The sequence below is a fragment of the Cyprinus carpio genome, chromosome B10 (genome assembly GCF_018340385.1).
Source record: "Cyprinus carpio isolate SPL01 chromosome B10, ASM1834038v1, whole genome shotgun sequence".
NCBI lineage: Eukaryota > Metazoa > Chordata > Actinopteri > Cypriniformes > Cyprinidae > Cyprinus > Cyprinus carpio.
The window spans coordinates 11,606,612-11,626,409 of NC_056606.1; the positions used below are offsets into that span (position 1 = coordinate 11,606,612).

General features: G+C 35.7%; 1 protein-coding gene across 2 annotated transcripts in view; it reads left to right on the forward strand.

Moving 5' to 3' along the window:
• The window catches only part of gbe1a (glucan (1,4-alpha-), branching enzyme 1a), a 146,373-nt gene that overhangs the window by 21,660 nt on the left and 104,915 nt on the right, over positions 1-19,798 (forward strand). For both annotated transcript variants that reach the window (XM_042732506.1, XM_042732507.1), the window contains 5 exons: positions 1,881-1,996; positions 10,008-10,133; positions 12,518-12,653; positions 16,345-16,435; positions 18,232-18,441. In XM_042732506.1, coding sequence (XP_042588440.1) covers positions 1,881-1,996; positions 10,008-10,133; positions 12,518-12,653; positions 16,345-16,435; positions 18,232-18,441 — 679 coding nt within the window. The remainder of the gene's footprint in view (positions 1-1,880; positions 1,997-10,007; positions 10,134-12,517; positions 12,654-16,344; positions 16,436-18,231; positions 18,442-19,798) is intronic.

Genomic DNA, 19,798 nt, shown 5'->3' on the forward strand with positions numbered 1-19,798 from the left:
GCTCTGATGTCTCAATAGTGGTTAAAGATGAGATATAATTTGTTTTGGGTAAATCTTATGGGCAGTTTTTCGTCTCATTAATCAATTATTTGTTCCACAGCAAATAGTTTTAGTTAAGCGCAAAATCTATTTTATGTAACTTTAATGTTGTATGTAAGAGCAAATTGCCTAGCAACTTTTATGATGGCTGTTGTTGTTTATTAAATATTATTATTCAATGAATAATATTTTATATAAATAATAGAAGTATTTACTTATAGTATTTAGTATTGGAAAATGGTGTGTGTGTGTGTGTGTGTGTGTGTGTGTGTGTGTGTGTGTGTGTGTGTGTGTGTGTGTGTGTGTGTGTGTGTGTGTGATGTCGATTTTAGTTACATTCTTCTGCCATTAGATGGCAACAAGATACTTTTTTATGAGTCAGCAGTAATGACTTTTATATTGAGAGAGACTGAAACAGGTTTGTTAACGAGGAAGTTATTTTTAATTTCAACAAAATCTTATAAGATGCAGTTAAAAAATGCACTGAGCAGCGCTGTCATCAGAAATCCCCCTTAGCAGATGAAAGGATAGTATGACAAAGATATCTCTTTCCTCAGCAGACAATGAAACTTTTATTGTGAATATGAGATTGGTCTGGAGAATGAATGCTTTATCAAATGCCAGTAATCACACTCGCTAAGTCCATCTCTCTCACACTATACTCTACTCTACATAATACAGTGAGATTTTAATACAGTAATACAATAAGCTTTCAATGAAAGAACTCAATGTTCCTTCATTACTAGTTCTAAAGTGACGTTTTCGAATTAGGGATGCTTGGGCTCAGCTCTTAAACTGACAATTTAAGATTTGAATCTGTTGTGGAAGGAGGTAGTTCTGCACAAAAGAGGGTTTTTAAAGACACTCAGTTGTTGTTTCTTAAGTATTTACACACTCGTGCCTTCAAACTGTTGCATAAACACAATATCACAAGAGTAGCAGTGTGATATGGCTGTATACTGGCACGCTGTGATTACCTATGGCCGAATAAGAGATTTTGTGCGATATGGCTGGATATTGGCATGATGAGTTTGATTTTGGTTATAGATATCGATAAGTAATTTTTATCAGTTTAGTATAAAGACTTCCTGAAATCCTCATTTTGAAAAAAGGCCTGTTCTTGGGCCTCTTTAAGAGGTGCTATGAGTTTCCCTAAATTGTCTTGGAAATGAAATAAACTAATGTTAACTACATGTTAACCCTCACTATTAACTAGTTGCTTAATAGCATGCCTTTTATTAACATATTGGCCGTTTATTAGTACTTATAAAGCGAGTATTTTTGTATGACTATATTCTAATTTTCTGGTTGTATTTATTTTGTATACTTTAATCCTAACTTGATATTTATTAATAAGTTGCTAATTAGTAGTTTGTATAGGCAAAAGTCATAGTTAATAGTTTGTTAAAAGCAAGTCAAGAATTGGACCCAAGAATTGGAAAAGTGACCTAATAAATAAACTAAGAAAAAGAGCACAATATCTTAAGAACCCGAGTTTGTGTTACTTGTCCAGATGGAGAAGAAAGACTTGTCAATGTAAAGAGCACGTACAGTAAGAGTTGTCACAAAGACTGGCAATCACTTTGAGGAGCTACAGAGCTCAAGAACAGAGTAAATGTTCATCAGTCAAACATATCAAGAGCTCTTCATAACACCTGTATGAAAGGATGCCACAAAAGAAGCCACTCAAGAAAAGCCCTGTGGAAATATGTCTGTAGTTTGCTGCTATAGTTACCCAGGTGCAATGTGGATAGTCATAATATTGATATTATATATTTGTGTGTATGTGTGTGTGTCATAAACAGGCAAGCAATTTTTAACAATTAAATGTTTACCTTCAGATTCCTGGGAAAAACAGTCTCACCCTTTCACGCAGAAAGAATATGGGAAATGGGAACTATACCTCTCTCCAAAAGTGGACAAATCTCCTGCCATCAAGCACCTGACCAAACTCAAGGTACTAAATATCACACGCCACCTCATGGCATCATATAATATTTGTATTATACAATGCAGTTTATATCAATATAAACATCTAAAGTTCATCTAAAAAGCTATTGGCTGGTAACTACTGGAATTTGAAAGCTGTTCTATGGGCCACAGTTTTCCTCTTCACAACTTGTGAGGTATCATTTGGATTAGTGAAAGGTTGCGCATCTCTTCAACCTGATTAGGAGCTTTTAGCCGCTCTGCTAAAGCAGAACGGGATCTTGGCTCTCACTGTCCCAGAAGACCAATGGTCATTGGCAGGTCTAGGTGGCATTTGTGGGGCAAAGCTGCTTGACTTGGCTCTTAGGGTTAATCTGGGGTTGATGGGAAGAGGGAGCAGATGGGAACATTGAGTGCCCAACAAGTTCCCATTTGAGTTGGCGGGGGTACACATGTCCAGCACAGTTTGCCGCAGTGCCATGTTATGGGTTTTGACGCACCCTGACTCCGCCGGACACCGGAGGTTGACCGAATCACATTAGTGCTGCTACAGCTGAGCTCAGATCAACTACAGTTCATTTTTGTTTCTGGCCTTTTGGGTTTGTTTGGAAGACAATTATTTTAATAGTTAGACATTTAGTTACACTATAGGGATGCACAATATACTGTAACAGTACCATATCAATTATCTTATGTTATTAGTTTTTTTTTATATTTTTTTTATTTATGACATATTAAAGTTAAAGTTTTTTAATGAGGGCATTTTAGATATGTCCTTTATCACTCCATGAATCAGAAAATACTGTCAACAGAAAAAAAACTTATTTTTAGGAATAAAATACTAGAAATTTGGTTTTGTTGTACGAAAGGCATACTGAAGCGGGTGGAAAACATATTCTGAAGGATGGGCCTTCTATGTATTGTAAAATCTATGTATTGTAATTGAAATCTACATAAATTGATAGACAACAGCTCCTGGACAGATACTGTCCTACAGATTTCAGTTCCAACCCCAATTAAACATAATTGAACCAGCTAATCAAGGTAATTTTATGATTTGTTTGTATACTACATATTTTATTTAACATTTTTATCACAGAAAAATGCAGAAAAAATATTTTATAGATTCTATAGGCTACTGTAATAAATGCTATGTCAGTTAGCACTGCGTCATCCAAATACTTCACCTATTGCCTGGAGAAGACTTAAAAAACACACATATACTGTACCATGTATTGTCGCAATCGCGCATGTATTGTCTTCACATTTTTTTATTAAGCTTAGTTACAGAAATCCCTGTATGCATTTGACTATATAGTGATTTCCTGGCATGTCTAGGTTGACCATATTTTAATTTTCCAAAAAGACGACAGTGGGGGGCGTGGTTCGTGGGCGGGGGCAGGAGGCGAGGTTTCGCCTAATGTACAGCATATGTACTGTAGCAAGTCTGTTTGTTTGCTTGTTTTGTTTTTAGAATAAATAAAAAGAAAACAAGTAGATAAAATAGAAAAAGAATAGGGGATGCTAGTGTTATAGAGGTTCGTTTTTAAATAAAAATAAAACAAGTCATTAGAACAGACAAATAATAGATAATGCTTGTGTTAGAAATTTGTTATTTATAATAAATAAAAAGAAAATAAGTAGAAAGAATGGAGAAAGAATAGAGAATGCTAGTGTTAAAGGAACTTTTTTAAATAAAACAAGTAGTTAGAATAGAAATAAAATAGAAAGAGAATTTTTATTTAAAAGTAGCCCAGTTCTGTGGATAAAACACGGACTTGGCAACCCTGAATCCAAAAAGAGCTGCAGGAGTCAGATTTGACTGATAACAGCCAGGTTAATGGATTATTATTTTATTTTTTATTTTTAATAAAGATTAAAAATACAGGAGAAATATGGGAAATGTTTAAATGGAATGATAGTGGGAGAGAATTGTAAAATATGTGCTCCCTCCAGAAGCTTGCGTTCTGCAACTTAACGGCGCCTTGTGGTGCCATCCCAAAGAGGTTCAAAATCACTCTCACAGACCTTTTCCTGGACTGTGCCCGGCTGGTGGAATGACCTCCCAATCTCAATTCGAACATCCGAGTCTTTACTCATTTTCAAAAAACATCTAAAGACTCATCTTTTTCGCCAGCACTTGACCAACTAATACTAGCACTTTCCTTTTCTTTTCTTGTCTATCCTATTCTTGGGGGGGGGGAAAGGACTGTTCTGTGCTAGACTCACTGAGACTTGTCATGGCACTTGTATACTGTTGTTGTTCTCTCGTTGGTCTGATTGCTTCTATTATTCTCATTTGTAAGTCGCTTTGGATAAAAGCGTCTGCTAAATGATTAAATGTAAATGTAAATGTGAGAATCCCAGGAAAAATGGGAGGGTTGACAGGTATGCACATGCAGCCATCACAAGTTAATACATTTCTACATTCACAAGTCATTACAAGTCTATTTATTGAAAATTGGAAGCCATAGAAAGAACATATTTTATTTTCATTAAACAACATTACAAAATGCAAACATTTTATACAATCACTGAAATAATTAATGTCCTTTATTCATTAAAATTCATTATATCAACATGTGTACACATAATAATCATTATAATAAAGCCTATTTAAGGTAAAACTGGAAAACCAAAGAAAGAAAACATTGTTATTTTTAGACAAAAAAAAAATTGCATAACATCAATTATTAAATAGTAATGCGACACATATTTGCAGGTAGTAAATCTGTAAATTAGTCCTACCTGTTGCAACACTATCTGCATATAGTTCCCAATCAAAGTATTTTTAGTGTAAAACTTGTTGAAGATTAGTGAACATGTTGTGGATTCATTAAATGATACGCAGTTTCCTCACAAAAGCTGTTTGTTCAGCATAGTGAAGCCTCTCCACCACTGATGTCCATTCAAAAAATCAAAATCAAATAAATAAACACCTCTGGTATTCTTCCCTGTATACTGTCAGAGCCGCAGCGTTAGCATTAGCCGTTGTGCTTTTTTGGCTAAAGGTTGCGGGCTTGCTGTCCAGTGGCTTTGGTTCAGGGCTACTTGATAATTACAGACAGGTGTTGTGGCGGAGGGTTGGAACTGAAGTCTGTAGGATTGTAGCTCCTCAGGAGCAGGGTTGGAGATCCCTGGACTACAGAAACGAAGTGTAATAAATGCTTAAATATATTTTGTATTTTGGATGATTTTTTTCCAATAGTCTGTAAGAAGACATGTTTTGGAAGCCAAATAGCCCAAAATCTCAAATTGACTGACAAAAAAAAAAATAAATAAAAAAAAAAAATAATAATAATAATGGTTTTACCTGTAGTGTCTTGCCTCAAGATCTACCTTTTTTTAACTGTCTTGTCCTTCATGCTTAATTTGTATTCATCTGTATGAAGCACATGTGAAATGGCCACACTTTGAAATTCACCTCCATCTCTTTCATTTAACCCTGAAATGTTTGCTCATAAACTCATGTCATAAACCATTTACTTTAAGGGTGATTTTCATGTTACAGCTGTGCTTTCTGCAATTTCCTTGTCCTCACTGGGGTAAAGTGTACGGAGATTTTGTGTCTTATTGACTTTTTTTTTTAATTTAGGCTGAAATTAAAGGGTTGAGAAACTGAATGGTCATTATTGAAAAGAGTAAACGAGAGTCGGGTGAGTGAGTGAGTGAGTGAGTCTTGGAGCAAGTGAACAAGAGTGGAAGGGAAGTCCATTTATGTCCATAAAAGCGGTCAGTGGCTGAATTTTCTCTTTTTCACTTGGTGTTAGGTGGACAGATGGAGTCCTGAGTCTGTGTGGAGGTTTCTATAAGGTAATTGGCTGTCATACACAGCTTCTTTAAGCCTACAGAAGGGATCCAGGGAGAGATTTTAATGGGGGGTGAGCAGCCAGGTTTAACATATGGAAACTGGGGCGGCTGAACTTCAGCCAGGAGTGCACTTTTCTCTCTTTTGCCCTTCCTTCCTTCAGAATATCCTGTTGGAGTCTCTGATTAAATTGTAACTCTCTCACTCTGGTAATTTTTTCTCATTCTCACCAGGTCCATGTCTTTTCTCCCCTATCTCGAATTCTCCTTCAGGCATGCTGGAGGTGTGTAATCTGTGTGTATTGGCCTCTTTTCTAACCTTCTTTAAATAAAATAATCAGCTGGTTTTGAGCAGAAAGCATGAACAAAATATTTTGACTGAACATGGAAAATATAATATTACTTTTATTTATTTATTTATTGTAACTTTCTGTTCATCAAAGAATCCTAATGTATCAGTTTCCTCAAAATTATTAAGCAGCACTGTTTTCAACATTGGTTATACTAAGAAATGTTTCTTGTGCCAAATCAGCATATTAGAATGATTTCTGAAGGATCGTATGACACTAAAGACTGGAGTAATGACTGCTGAAAATTCAGCTTTGCCATTATAAGAATAAACAACATTTTACAGCACTTTAAAATATATTATGTTAAACTATAATAATGTTTCAATATTCAATATTACTGATTTAATGTATTTCTGATCAAATAAATGCAGCCTTAGTGAGCATAAAAAATTAAATATATATTTCTTTATATTTTACTTTGATTATTTGATATTTAAATATGAATGTATATACATATAATTATGTACCATTGAAAATATATACACTAAAAAAAAGGTATGGGGAAAAAAAATATTCACTCAGAATAGTAATAGCTAGTAAATTTCACAAATAATTATAAAGAAACAGCAAGTAACAAGTTCAGTTAAATGTGAAATTTTGAATTAGGAAAACTCCTATAATCTTTGTTTTATTTAGAATTTATTTACAATATAATATTTTTTTACAGTGTATATAAAGTTTTAAATTATAATTTGATGTCCTTTTATGTTTTACCTGTGTATGTGTATATATATAATTTTTTTTTATATATTTTTTTTTTGATATTCGTTTGATATTTAAAGTAGCAGGTATGTGTGGTATGTTGTAGTTATATAGATTATTATTTGACCTTCAGCCTCATGTATAGAAACAACTTTTACTTTCCGATGCACAATAGGAAAAAGACTGTGATTACTCATGAATTCATTTTAGCATCTCAGTGACAATCAGTGCATGCGTGTATGGATCAGTAGACCTGATTTAGCGTAAAACTCTAAGCATATGATAGAAGAGAGGCCGGCGTTTGTCAGTGTTATTTCACACATGCACACATTCTAAGGTGCATGCACGTGCTCTCAATGTTTCATGAGATTCCCTTTCATCGTCCCCGTAATCAATGTTGCCTAATGCATTTCCCACACACGGCCTTCTGCTGGGTGCCAAATGAATTTGAAACCTGCTGTAAGCGTTAGTTAAAATCAACTCAGCTTTTTTTCTTTTTTTTTAATCGCTGGGACCAACAAGCCCGAACCTCATTTATTCAGGCATGAATATTTCAGTACCCTGTAGCGTGTAGTGATATTGCATTTTAAAAACACCAGGAACACTAGATGCTCAGAAACTTTTAGCAGCCGAAGGTGATCAATACTGATTCCCGAGTGGCTCAGAGATCTCCAAGAAAGCTCTCCTGCAAGGCCATGTTTAATTCTCTATGTGGGTACATTCTTTTTGTTGTGCTTCTGTTTGTTGAGAGATACCTTAGTGACTCCAGACAGCTGGTTCAGGGGTATAGTCGTCGTCTCGAGGGAAATCACAACACTGTTAACTGGAGTCTGAAGGAAGTGAGGAAAAAGGAGAGTTTTCTAGGGGTTTCTTCTTGCTGAAAGTGTGTGGGAAGAGATATAGTGTGTGTGTGTGTGTGCATGAAGTGAGAAAAGCCTAAGCAACTTAAACCCTCCATATGTCTCCATCTCCACAGAAATTCCCAGCTGTTTACTCAGGAGCCCTATTAACACAAGTTCTTTTCTTATTGAATGTCATGTGAGATTTTAGGCTGGGCTCAGGCGGAGATTGGTATGACAGATCAGAGGGAGGACACTTTGATAGGAATGAAATATAATTAAAGGTCTGATGTCACTTTGAAGATGAAAAGTGCCTAGGTGAACTTTACTCTCGCGCTAAATGCAGACGAGATTGTTCATTCACTCTAAATTAAACTCATGCTAATCCATAAATGGTCCTGTCTGGCTCGCTCTATATGGCTGAGAAATGTACCTGCCAGATGCAGCTTCTGTAATTATATAGCGCCAACACAAACTCATTCACTCAACAGTAATATTTTTTTCAGCAACTTGGGCCCCGGAAGTACAGTATATTTACCCTGGTTTTTTTTCTATATGCATTTTAGAAAACTATTTGCTACATAATAAACTGGCTCAATTTGATTGTAGAACTTTTTTTTTTTTTTAAATAAATCAGCCTTAGGTGGATGCTGGTCTTACCTGGTTTCATCTGGTTTTGCTTGTCTCCTTGCCTACCCAAGATGGTTTATTCAGGTCTGGCTGGTCTTCCAGCTTGACCAAGCTGTTTTTAGCCAGGCTCAATCCACTGTGTGTGTGTGTGTGTGTGTGTGTGTGTGTGTGTGTGTGTGTGTGTGTGTGTGTGTGTGTGTGTGTGTGTGTGTGTGTGTGTGTGTGTGTGTGTGTGTGTGTGTGTGTGTGTGTTTCTCTCTCAGAAAATAGTTTAATTTAATTCAGTCTAATTTAGGTACTGATATGCACCTTTAAGGTACTAATAGGTGTAAATAAGGTACAAAAATTAATTTAGCTTTTATAAAGGTATCATCCCAGTGACAGCTTTTGTACCTTCTTTTCTGGGAATGTACTAGAAGTCTCTTTGCCTAGATATTAATGACATTTTTTTTCTTCCAGAACTCTACTGGTGAACTCTGTTCCTCTAGCTTTTCACAGTCACACTCCAAGTCATCTCTCTGTCTCTCTCTATCTTTCTCTGTCATTCTTTCTCAAATTCACAGGGTTTTTTTTGTTTTTTTTTATGTCAGTAAAGCAATGGTATGTTCTTAGCTTGGTAATAGTCTTTGCAAAGCCAAGCAGAGCGGTTTAAGGATGTTTTGTCCCACCCCAATGTCTCTCCAGAGCGGCTATCGATCTGTGACAATCTCCAAGCTGCCCCCTGAGAGATTGAAAGCAATGATGGACCTTCTTAAAGTGCTTTGTTTTCTTCTGCTCTTCTCCTCCCCTCTGTCAGCTCTCATCACCAAACACCTGTCCACCTGGTGTGTGTGTGTGTGTGTGTGTGTTTGTGTGTGTGTGTGTGTGTGAGAGAGAGAGAGAGAGAGAGAGAGACAGAGAGTTTTAACTGAATCAAGTAAGCTTATGAATATAGGTGGGTTTGGAAAAGAGCATTGGAGGGGGAAGGGGTTTTGTAATAATATTACTCAAATGTGGCATGGTTATGACAAAGAGCTGTTTTTAGAATCTAGATGAAAACCTCTCAATATTTCCTTATGAATAAATGGTGCTTTTAAACCATGACAACAACTAGCAGCACACAGGAACCCCAATGGAATTGCCTGGAAAATATATTTTGCATAATATACAGCATTCAAGCTTTTAAAATGTATATATGTGTGCGTATAAACACACACTACCATTCAGAAGTTTGGGGTCTGAAACATTGTTTTGAAGAAGGTCTCTTCTTCTCGCCAAGGCTGTGTTTATTTGATCAAAAATACATTAAAAAAAGAGAATTTTTTTTTTATGCACTTTCCTACAGAAATCATTCTAATATGCTAATTTGCTGCTCAAGAAAAACTTCTTAGTTTCAATGATGAAAACCATACATTTTTAAGGATTCTTTGATTAATCGAAAGTTAAAAAGAACTGCATTTATTTGAGATATAAATATTTTGTAGCATTATAAATGTCACCTTTGGTCAATAAAATGTTTGCTAAATGATAGATTAATTTCTTCCCAAAAAATAAAAAAATTGTTCTGATCCCAAACTTTTGAATGGCCTTGTAATATATATATATATATATATATATATATATATATATATATATATAGTTATGTATATTTATATACTGTATGTTTCTGTTTTGCATCAAAAACTTTACCATGAAAATTTCAAGATGTCACATTTGTTGTTTCTGTCTGTAGCTTGTGGTCCTGACTAGAACAGGCGAATATCTGTTTCGGATCTCTCCATGGGCCAAATATGTCACAAAAACACTAGATGCCATCACCTATGACTGGACTCACTGGGACCCTCCACAGCCATACCAGGTGAGTGTATGCACGCAATATAATTCTTCTGGGCAATTATTCAAGACACTTTAGGACCCTCCATTGTGTTGGGGTCAACTTGACACTCATTCGATATTCAAACTACTTGAAACACTGGTTAAACTCTTTATTTCTTCTTGAATTTTTGTGATTATATTTTTCTCATTTAGGATGTTTTGGGGTCAAATTGAGCCCAATTTGCCAAAGAAATAAACACAGAAGGCACTTGAAAACACTCAAATTATATAAATCACTGAAATAATATGGTAATAAATTAATCACATAAATTAATAAATAAATACAGAGTTATATTTATTATTTTTATATTATATCAGGAATGATTATATTATATCATCAGGAATGACTTATATAATATTAATAAAAATAATATAATATAATATAATGTTCCTTTTTTAAATCAGTTAAATAATCTTCTTCAATTCATCAAAAATTGCACAAAAAAAATAGAAAACCTTTTTTAAAATTTATTCACTCAAAAGTTTGCTCAACATTTAAGACTCGTATTCTCTATCTTTTTTTTTTTTTCATTTGTTTGAGATTCATAGTCACACAAAAAAAAACATCTGTGAAAGATTGTTTTTGGTTGTTGGATCTCAAATACTAAAATGTTGTGAAAAGAAGTGTGAATCCATTTTTCCCTCACAGGGTTTTGAGAACCAGACAAAACAAAAAGGCAGAATCTAATTACAAATAACTATGTAAAAACAATATGAGATGCTATTAATACATCACTGTATTATACTTAGTCACTAACAATAGCTTCAGAGATGCTAATTTTGAACATAAAATATGTGGGTCAATTCGACCCTACTACAAAAGGTATACCCAGATTTTTAACCACAAAAACATATTTCTAGAAAGATGTCGTTCTTGGTACTTTTCACATAAACCCAGTTCTTCTATAGTATCTCTGTGTTTCTCACACACAAGCACATGCTCTCAGAGGTTTCCAGTGTTACGGGTTCCGGCAGATGCTTTCTGAGGTGTCAAGGAGGAGGGTTTGAGTTATGGACTCTGGCATGGTTTAACCTATTACAGTCAGGTTTTGCCCTGCTGAGGATCAGTGGAGAATTGTACATCACGCCAGTCATCATCGACTGATAGCTGCTTCCAAGAACCAAGAGTTCCAGTTTCACCACACACACACAAATCCTTTCACCTTAACTATTCTCATAAGATTAAAGATTCATAATTGCTACTTTTCATTGAATGTTCATAGGACCAAAAGATTGAGGAAACACCCTTTTGATTTTAATCTCCTTCAAAAGTCACTATTTGTTTTTGGGGTGGAGGTAGTTTACAATAGAAGTCAAAGCAGGAGGGAATGTTTACAGGACCGTGATGTTGTTCAGGCCTTCCTGTGGCTCTCGAACATTTATCATCAGTAGCCATTAGCATCTCTGAAGCATCTCCGCTCTTACGGCGACCCCTCTTCCGTGTTAGTAATGACACTCGAAACCGCCTCCTCTTAAGTGGCCCACCATATTAAACAGGCAATTTAATCAGAGGCGATTCAACAATTGCTTTCGCCCTGTTGATGTCTTCGTTTCGCCAAAGAACCATTTGCAAATGGCTTTGATATGGGTGGTTCTTCCACAATGACAATGAGGCATATTTCCCTTTGATATCTATTCATGGCATCAGACATTCATACAGCGACTGTGGTCAATGGCATCATGCTCATGATCCAGTTTTTTAAAGGAGATGAATTGGTGACACAATGTCATCTGGCAGTTAAAGAGGTTGCTGCGTGATTAAAGGCAGGAAATATTGCTTTTTGCTTTTTTGGAATGGCACCCTTTTCAGTGAGCCTCAATTGGTTTAGCTTTCTTTTTTTGCATTTCACTTCTGTGTGCCTATATATGTAATTGCCTATGTTATGCCTAGCAATAAAACCAAAAAGATTGCCATACTAAAACCAATATAATATTAAAAGTATATTGCATTCAGAACTGACATTTTATTCTAAAATATGCGAAACTGTCTTTTTTTTTCCAAATTAATGAAATAATATGGTAATAAATTAAGTAGATTAATTACATGTATTATATTATATTGTATTATATTGTATTGTATTGTATTGTATTGTATTGTTGTAGATGACAAAAAAGCTGCAATTTCTACATTTTCAAGTTCCGAACAAGTTCCGGCTTAGACTGAGAACTTAGTCTCCATTGTATTGTTGCAAGCATTCAATCAAGTCAAATATTTGTGTTGTGTTGCATCAGGATCTTTGAGGTAACCCAGATGCTCAGCAGAACCTTCTAGCAAAATCTCTCATCAAAGCTCACTAAAGAAAAAGTGGATTGATATCTGGGCCCTTTCTCTCTGTCTCTCTAACCTTTCTTCTTTCTCGCCCCCAGTTCCAGCACCCCAGACCCCCACGGCCCAGCAGCCTTCGTATCTATGAGGCCCATGTGGGCATCAGTTCGCCTGAGGAAAAAATTGCCTCGTACAGAAACTTCACCAGAGATGTGCTTCCTCGCATTAAGGATCTTGGTGAGTGATGAAATCTACAGAAACACTGCCAAAACACACATCAAAATGATACAAACCAAGCAAAGTGGAACACACCCCTTTCTAAGGGCCAGTCACTATCCCTGAGCTCCCAGGCCAGAAGAAATCTATAAGAAAAAACGTGCTGCTCATCAAAGAATCCATATGAGCAAGGTGATTTTGCTACATTGGATTTGAAAGAAGTACACTTAGACTGAGCATGTTTACATTTTGTTACATAGCATGGTTGTGTTTATCTTATTCTTTATTTATCACTACACTGGCAGGCAGCAAAGGAATAACTAAAAGCTGTTGGAGAGTGTTACTTCAGAAAAATGAGGGTCATTGCATGGCCCTCTATTCATTTATTAAAAATTCAGTTCATACACTCAAAGACTTTGATACACCATTTATGAGCATGTTTTTAATTTATTATTTATTAAAAAATGTTTTTAATGCTGAGTAATGGTGGAAAAAATTAAAAAATCCAGGGTGATATAACTGTCTTGATATTATAATTAACAAAATACCTTTCATTCTTAGTTAAAACCTTATTGAAAGCAGTTTGGGATCATTTTTTATTATTAGTTCTTAGGAAAAAAAGTTTCAATGCTTATTAATATTTGAGCAAAAATCCTTGTAATTCAGCATGAGTGTGTATCGCGGTCAATATGTCTTTCAAAATATGTGAAAAGGTGGCTATTTTACAACAAGGCAAATTAGTTCAGTTTGTAAAATGTCATGTAGTGCGACTCCCCAAAAACAAAATGATATTTATAAATTAATAATTCATAAAAAATTAGTCACATAAATAAATCAATACAAACTTTAAAAACTTTTTATTTTTATTTTTAAATAATAAAGTTCTGTAAACTTGTATTCAAAGTATAAGGAAACTACTTTTTTTATCACAGACACTCTTGTGTCATTGTCCCATAAGTAATTTACACACCAATTGATCCCATATTTTGTCAAATTAGTTGTCATCATGTTGGATCCTCAAGAAAATCCTATAAAGCGTATTTCTAAGAAAACAGCTCAAGATGCAACCCAAAATGATCATGCATACAGCAAACAGTGGCACAAATGAAGCGAAAAAGGCAGGCGCCAAGCAGTTCCACATGGAATATCATGCTAACTGTTGCAAGCGGAACTGTTAAGTTTAGTTAGCAGATGTGAGAACAGCTGCCGCCTCGAGTGATTCCATTACTGCACAGAGAGCCGTTTCCCATGATTGTTCCCTTACAGAGCTTTTGACATGGAAGCCTGAGAGGAAGCCAGCCTACAATTACTATGTCAGAAGGTTCCAAATTTGGTTTTTTGAGCTGTGGGGATTACAGAAGGTGCCTTAAACATTAGTGTTCATTGCATTGGTTTGATCCATAACACATAACCTTCTGTTGTTTGTTTTCTCAAGGGCTGAAGCATAAACCTTTGCCTGAAGCAAATCTGTTTGTAAGCAGAGAGTTAGTTAGCGTAAAATTATTTTTTACCCCTTAAATGGATGTTAAAATAGTGAGTCATTGTGGCTCCTTTGACTGCTCTCTCTCATGATCGGTGCTCTCCCCGGGGTTCTGTGCTTCAGTTAATGTGCTCCTCAGCCCTCCAGAAGGCAACAAAAGCAAAGCTGCACTTTGTCTCCTAATGGAAGAGCTTTTTGGCACTAGTTTTAGAAATAGTGGTGCCTTTAAATCCTTTCATGCCTTATTTTTCCCCCGAAAAAGAAAAAAGAAAGTTTCAATTCAGGGAATTGTTTTAAATAAATTTTTTAGTTGTACAGAAATACACCTTGAAATTGACTTCTTTTATAAAAAGTTAAATATCAAAAGCACAATACAGTACTCAAAGTCCTCTAAATCAAAAATGTCATTGAACATCAAAATAAATGTAATGAAAGCAACATTTCTATTCGGAAAATAAGGTTTTCATATTATACGTTACATATGGCCTTCTCTTGAGTCATTGGGATTCTTTGTTGTGTACTGCATGATAAATTGTTGCTTGACAGGTCTGATGTTTAAATCCATTGATAAGAGACTTTGCGACGGAGGAAGAACTGAGTCAGATGAGCGGGACACAAAAGCATCCTTTATACAATGAATTAATCAACATCCACATGAAAAAGTGATTGACAAACAAAAGGAGTTAAATGCAAGTATCACAGAAGCAAAGGATGGCAAGTCTAGCTTATTTAGCACTATGCTGTGAGAGAGCAAACAATGGCAACTCTCTTAGATGCCTCGGGTACAATCACGATCACTGCAAGATATGCAAGTGACAACACATCTATATCCAAAAAATCTTGTTCTTGACAATCACTCGTATTAATAAAGTAATAGATTATCCTATAAAGAAACTTTTGTTATTATTTACTCACCCTCATGTTGTTACAGACTCTCTGTATGACTTTCACAGAAGACATTTGGAAAATGACATTAAAACAGAGATATTATGAAGTTTTTTTTTTTATTTAAAGTAGCTGTTTTCTATTTGAATGTATTTTAAGCAGCCATTTTCCAGTTTTCAATGACTCGTGATTCTTCAAGAAATCATTCTGTTATTCTGATTTGCTGCCTTAGGAGTTTGTAAAAATGTTTTTTTGGCACTAACATTACCTTTCTCTTTGATATGATGAACATACATAATGAAATATTAATAATGTATTATATTCTGGTGCTTAAAGCACCTGCGTAGGATTAAAAGATAACTTATTTGAATCTCAGCTATGACAAATGCTTTAGTCATACTTGTTAAAGGAAGGGGGTAATAAGTTTAAATCTGCCTGGACTCACAGCAGTTTGATTTAAAGTTATTGAATCCATGAATTGCCCTTGTGGTGTTGTTTTCATAAAAGGATTCATAAAAATGTCAAAACAACCTTTGTTGGGGACACAGTGGAGCAAGATTGAGTGAACTGAAATGGAAAAAAGCTTTTTAGTAATTACTGTTTCACCTCAGTTCTCTGTCCAAGACTAATTGCAACACACAATTATTAAAAAGAATGGCACAATTCAGATAGAACAACACCCTATTAATTCTGTTAAATAAACATTTAGTTTTAAGTGCCCATAAAATACCAATAGAAATGGTCAATTTATCTAAATCTTCTTACTCCCAGGATAGCTCCATTTATTTAATATTAAAAGATGTGTAATGTTGAGTTGTTGAGCAGCAAGTCAGTCCTCTGTCAGTTCTCTTTTAGGTTTATGTGTGAGAGTGTGTTGACAGAGTTTTCCACAGGATTGGCTGTTATAGTAGTTTAAAGGAGCAACTCAGGTGAAACTAAGCCTCAGGACAGTGGTATGGACAGCAGGGCTGGGAAAGAGATCTTAACGGATCACAGGCTTATTATTCACAGAAAGTGTTTACACTTTTCACGTATTCTTTTCAGAAAAAAATATCAACTTAATTGTAATTTATCATGCTGTCGTTTTGCTATTGAAGATTCAGATCATGCTGCAGTTGACATTTAATCCTATGCTTTGGTTTCATTCGTTTTTAATTATGTTTTTAACGTATTTACATTTTCCAGTGTGCAACACTTGAAATTAATCCACATTAAGATAACAACTTACACAAAGATTGCACCTTAGATGTGTTTCACTTTGAAGATCTTGTTTTGTTGAAGGTCTTTTGACTGTAAAACTGATTTAAATGCTTTTCGACACTTTCTTCCCCTTGTATTTCATTTCAGGATACAACTGTGTCCAGCTCATGGCAATTATGGAACATGCCTACTATGCAAGCTTTGGCTATCAGGTCACTAACTTCTTTGCAGCTTCCAGGTATATTTACACTTATGCATTTGGCAGATGCTTTTATCCAAACCGACTTGCATTCAATGCATACATTTTATCAATTCATGCATTCTCTGGGAATCGAACCCATGACCTAAAAGGTTTGAATTTATATCCTTAAGCTGACTTAAAATGTAGTGCATATATCATGTTTCTGGAGATTAAAGGTTGCATTCATGTATGAGTTGTGTGGCTTGGTGGGTAAAAAATTGGGTTGGTAACCGCAAGCTTGTATGTTCAAATCCCTCATCAGTTAAATAATGCATTATTTGATTTGGAGTGCTTTAAGCTGCCGGTTCACTTAAAGACTTAATGTCACATAGGAGGTTGGTTATGTATTGTATTTTTAAGAATGAAGGTTAACACCTTCGTCCCAAAGGAAATTATATTAACCTCAGGACTTCAGATCTAGTTGTTCCAGATATGGCAAGAACATGCACTTCACCTTCACCAGAACGCATTAGCATGCTGTGCCCTGGTCACATTTTATTTATTAGCGTTATATCTACAAGGCCTGGTAGACTCAGCGTGTGACAGTATCTAAATGCTTTTCATTTTCCTTTACAGCTCAGGGTTTGGTGGGGTTGTCTCTCAGTCCATGCAGCAGTAATTCCAGTCTTTAAATCAGGATGAGGTCCTCTGTCAAGGGCAGTAATCTTACTGTAAACACATTTGCCGCTAATCCCCAAATAGAAGAAAGCCCCGATAAATAACAATAGTAAAAAACAGAATTGGGTCTCCGAAATAAATAAACTCTCATGAAAGAAAATTGCATCTTTGAATGTGGGGAGTGAGCAACTCCCTCAACCTAATAAGATATGACAGAGTCATTGGGAATCTTTATTTGGCTTTGGCTGGCTGAGGCGGTCGGCACTGGTGGACCAGTCCAGATAAAGTGCAATGTATACAGAGTAATTTCACTCATGATTGATCACTCATGCACATTTAAGACCTATTCCTCTTTCTGCCGGGTGGAGGGAGCAAGCAAGGGAGGTGACTTGGAATATTATTAGCTCTCTTCTCACTTTACTTGTTCTTTGTCCTGATATCTTTTAACCCCACGGAGTAGATATAGTGCTTCTTGGCATGCTGGGAGTTTGGAGTAAATGTGTTTGTTTTGCGATTTCACCATTGCATCAGAATCCGCTCCCTTTTTTAGGAGGCGGTTTATTTAGCTGTGGTTTACTTAGCTTTAGCAGTTAGTAAGTTGGTAGTAGATGCCATAACATGAGAATTATGCTGGCAAAAATCAAGTTTTCTTGGATCACGTTTTCTTGTGTTTTCCCAGCAACATATAAATCACAAAAATGTAATTAAGTGATAATCAACATTGTTTTTCCCTGTATCCATTTGCAGTACAGGCATTTATTGCTAAGGTGATTGATTTAAATGTTTCTGATTCGATATATATCTGCCATAAAACGTAGTAATAAATTACAATTAATATTTAGATTAAGTCATTTTAAATTGTAATAATATTTATTGTTTTAGCATAAGAGACTTCTTTCAAAAACTTTCAACAATCCAAACTTACTGTTTGTATATGTTATCATTTAAGTAATATAAGTAATATACAGCATACTAGTAGTTAACAACATTAACAAATTTGAATAAAATATTATATGTTTTATTTAAAAAACTGACCAACCTTTGTTAGCTTTTAACCTAGAATCTTTCGGTTTACCACTAAAGATCTTTATAAGCTAGCTTACACCACCTCATAACCATCAACCCCACAAACAGCACGCCAGTTTACTGCAAACCATTCATTCTCTTTCCCTCAGCCGCTTCGGCACTCCTGATGATCTGAAGCACCTGGTTGATACCGCACACTCCATGGGCATCACGGTTCTTCTGGACATGGTCCACAGTCACGCCTCCAGCAACACAGAAGATGGGCTGAACTACTTCGACGGGACCGACTCCTGCTTCTTTCACGGAGGCTCCAGAGGAAACCACTCGCTCTGGGGCAGTCGACTCTTCAATTACTCCAGGTGAACCAAGGCTAAGATTTATGCAAGCTGAATACATTCTGCTCTCATTCCCAACGCTTGTCCTCTTCAGTTAGTTCTCATTTGTGAATATCAAACAGCCCTTGAGTTTTCCACAAGCTTTTACACACTAATGGACCACTAATGGATCTTAATGGCATCTTAAGACATCTTAAGAGGTGCTACAGTGTTTCCCAAACCATCACAGCCTTTCACCTGTGATCCACTTTGATTACTGGGCAAGCGTGGCATGCCTCGCATATGATACTTCACGGTTTGCAAACAAGCTTTTTTGGAAAATCTTCAATCCATGTCGCCTTATACTCACAATAAAAACCTTTAAAAATTTCTCCCGTCCCTCGTCTTTCTTCTCCCCTGTCCTCATCTCTGAGATGACAGGCTCTCCTTATGCCACCTCTCAGCGCTGATCCATTAGAGGTCTCAGTGCTGCTCTCCGTTGCCCTCTTCTGTAATGGGATTTCACATCATTGTTGTTTGAATCTGAAGAGTCATGCATCACCCACCAAAATGATAGTCCTGTCTGGCAGTTACCTCTGAGAATGAACATTGATTTTTGGTCATATCTTTGTTATTGATTCTGGCCGTATGCCTTTTGTTCCCTCTCTGCTTCTGTGTTTTTCTTCCCGGGTTCCTGTTCGCCGCAGGTGATATTTTATGCTTTTACATAGCTTGATAGAGATGGGATGGAATATCTGCAGTACTGGAGTGATAAAGTTATCGTTCTGGTTGAGATTATTGCTTTTTAGCACAACTGAAGGAAAGGTACACTTTATGTGCAGTATGTAGCTGTTTAGTCACATGTAACTGTTGTCAAGAGTTTTCAAATCATGCAATGCCATTATACCCTGCACATTGTTATTACATATACTTATTAAGTTTCAGATTGTTTGTTCAGACAAAACAAATCAACGGCTGCTTGGTGTTTCTTGAATGAAACTCAAAAACAACAGCCTGTCTAGTCTAATCTTGCTTTTAATTAACTTGCATCGCAGCTAATTGATAAGCTGCTAATTTATACCCATTGTTTTGACGCTCTTCGTTTATCAGTCTTTGATTTTTGAGTTTAATTACTCTGCTGAAAAGCCGGTTTTGATGCTTTTTAAAAAATATATTAAATTCGATGATATTTTACTTCACCTTGCAACTTGATCAGAATGTGCATGTTTGTTTACATAGATAAATTCGAGGATCATTTCATGATGGAATAAAAGGACAATAGACAGTACAGTTTCAAAGCTTTGTATTATGAATAATTTATTTATTTATTCTGTTTTATTTGTTAATCTGTTATTTTGTGGACTGTTGTTTGAAGGCTTTGATGTTGTTGTTTTTTTGTTTT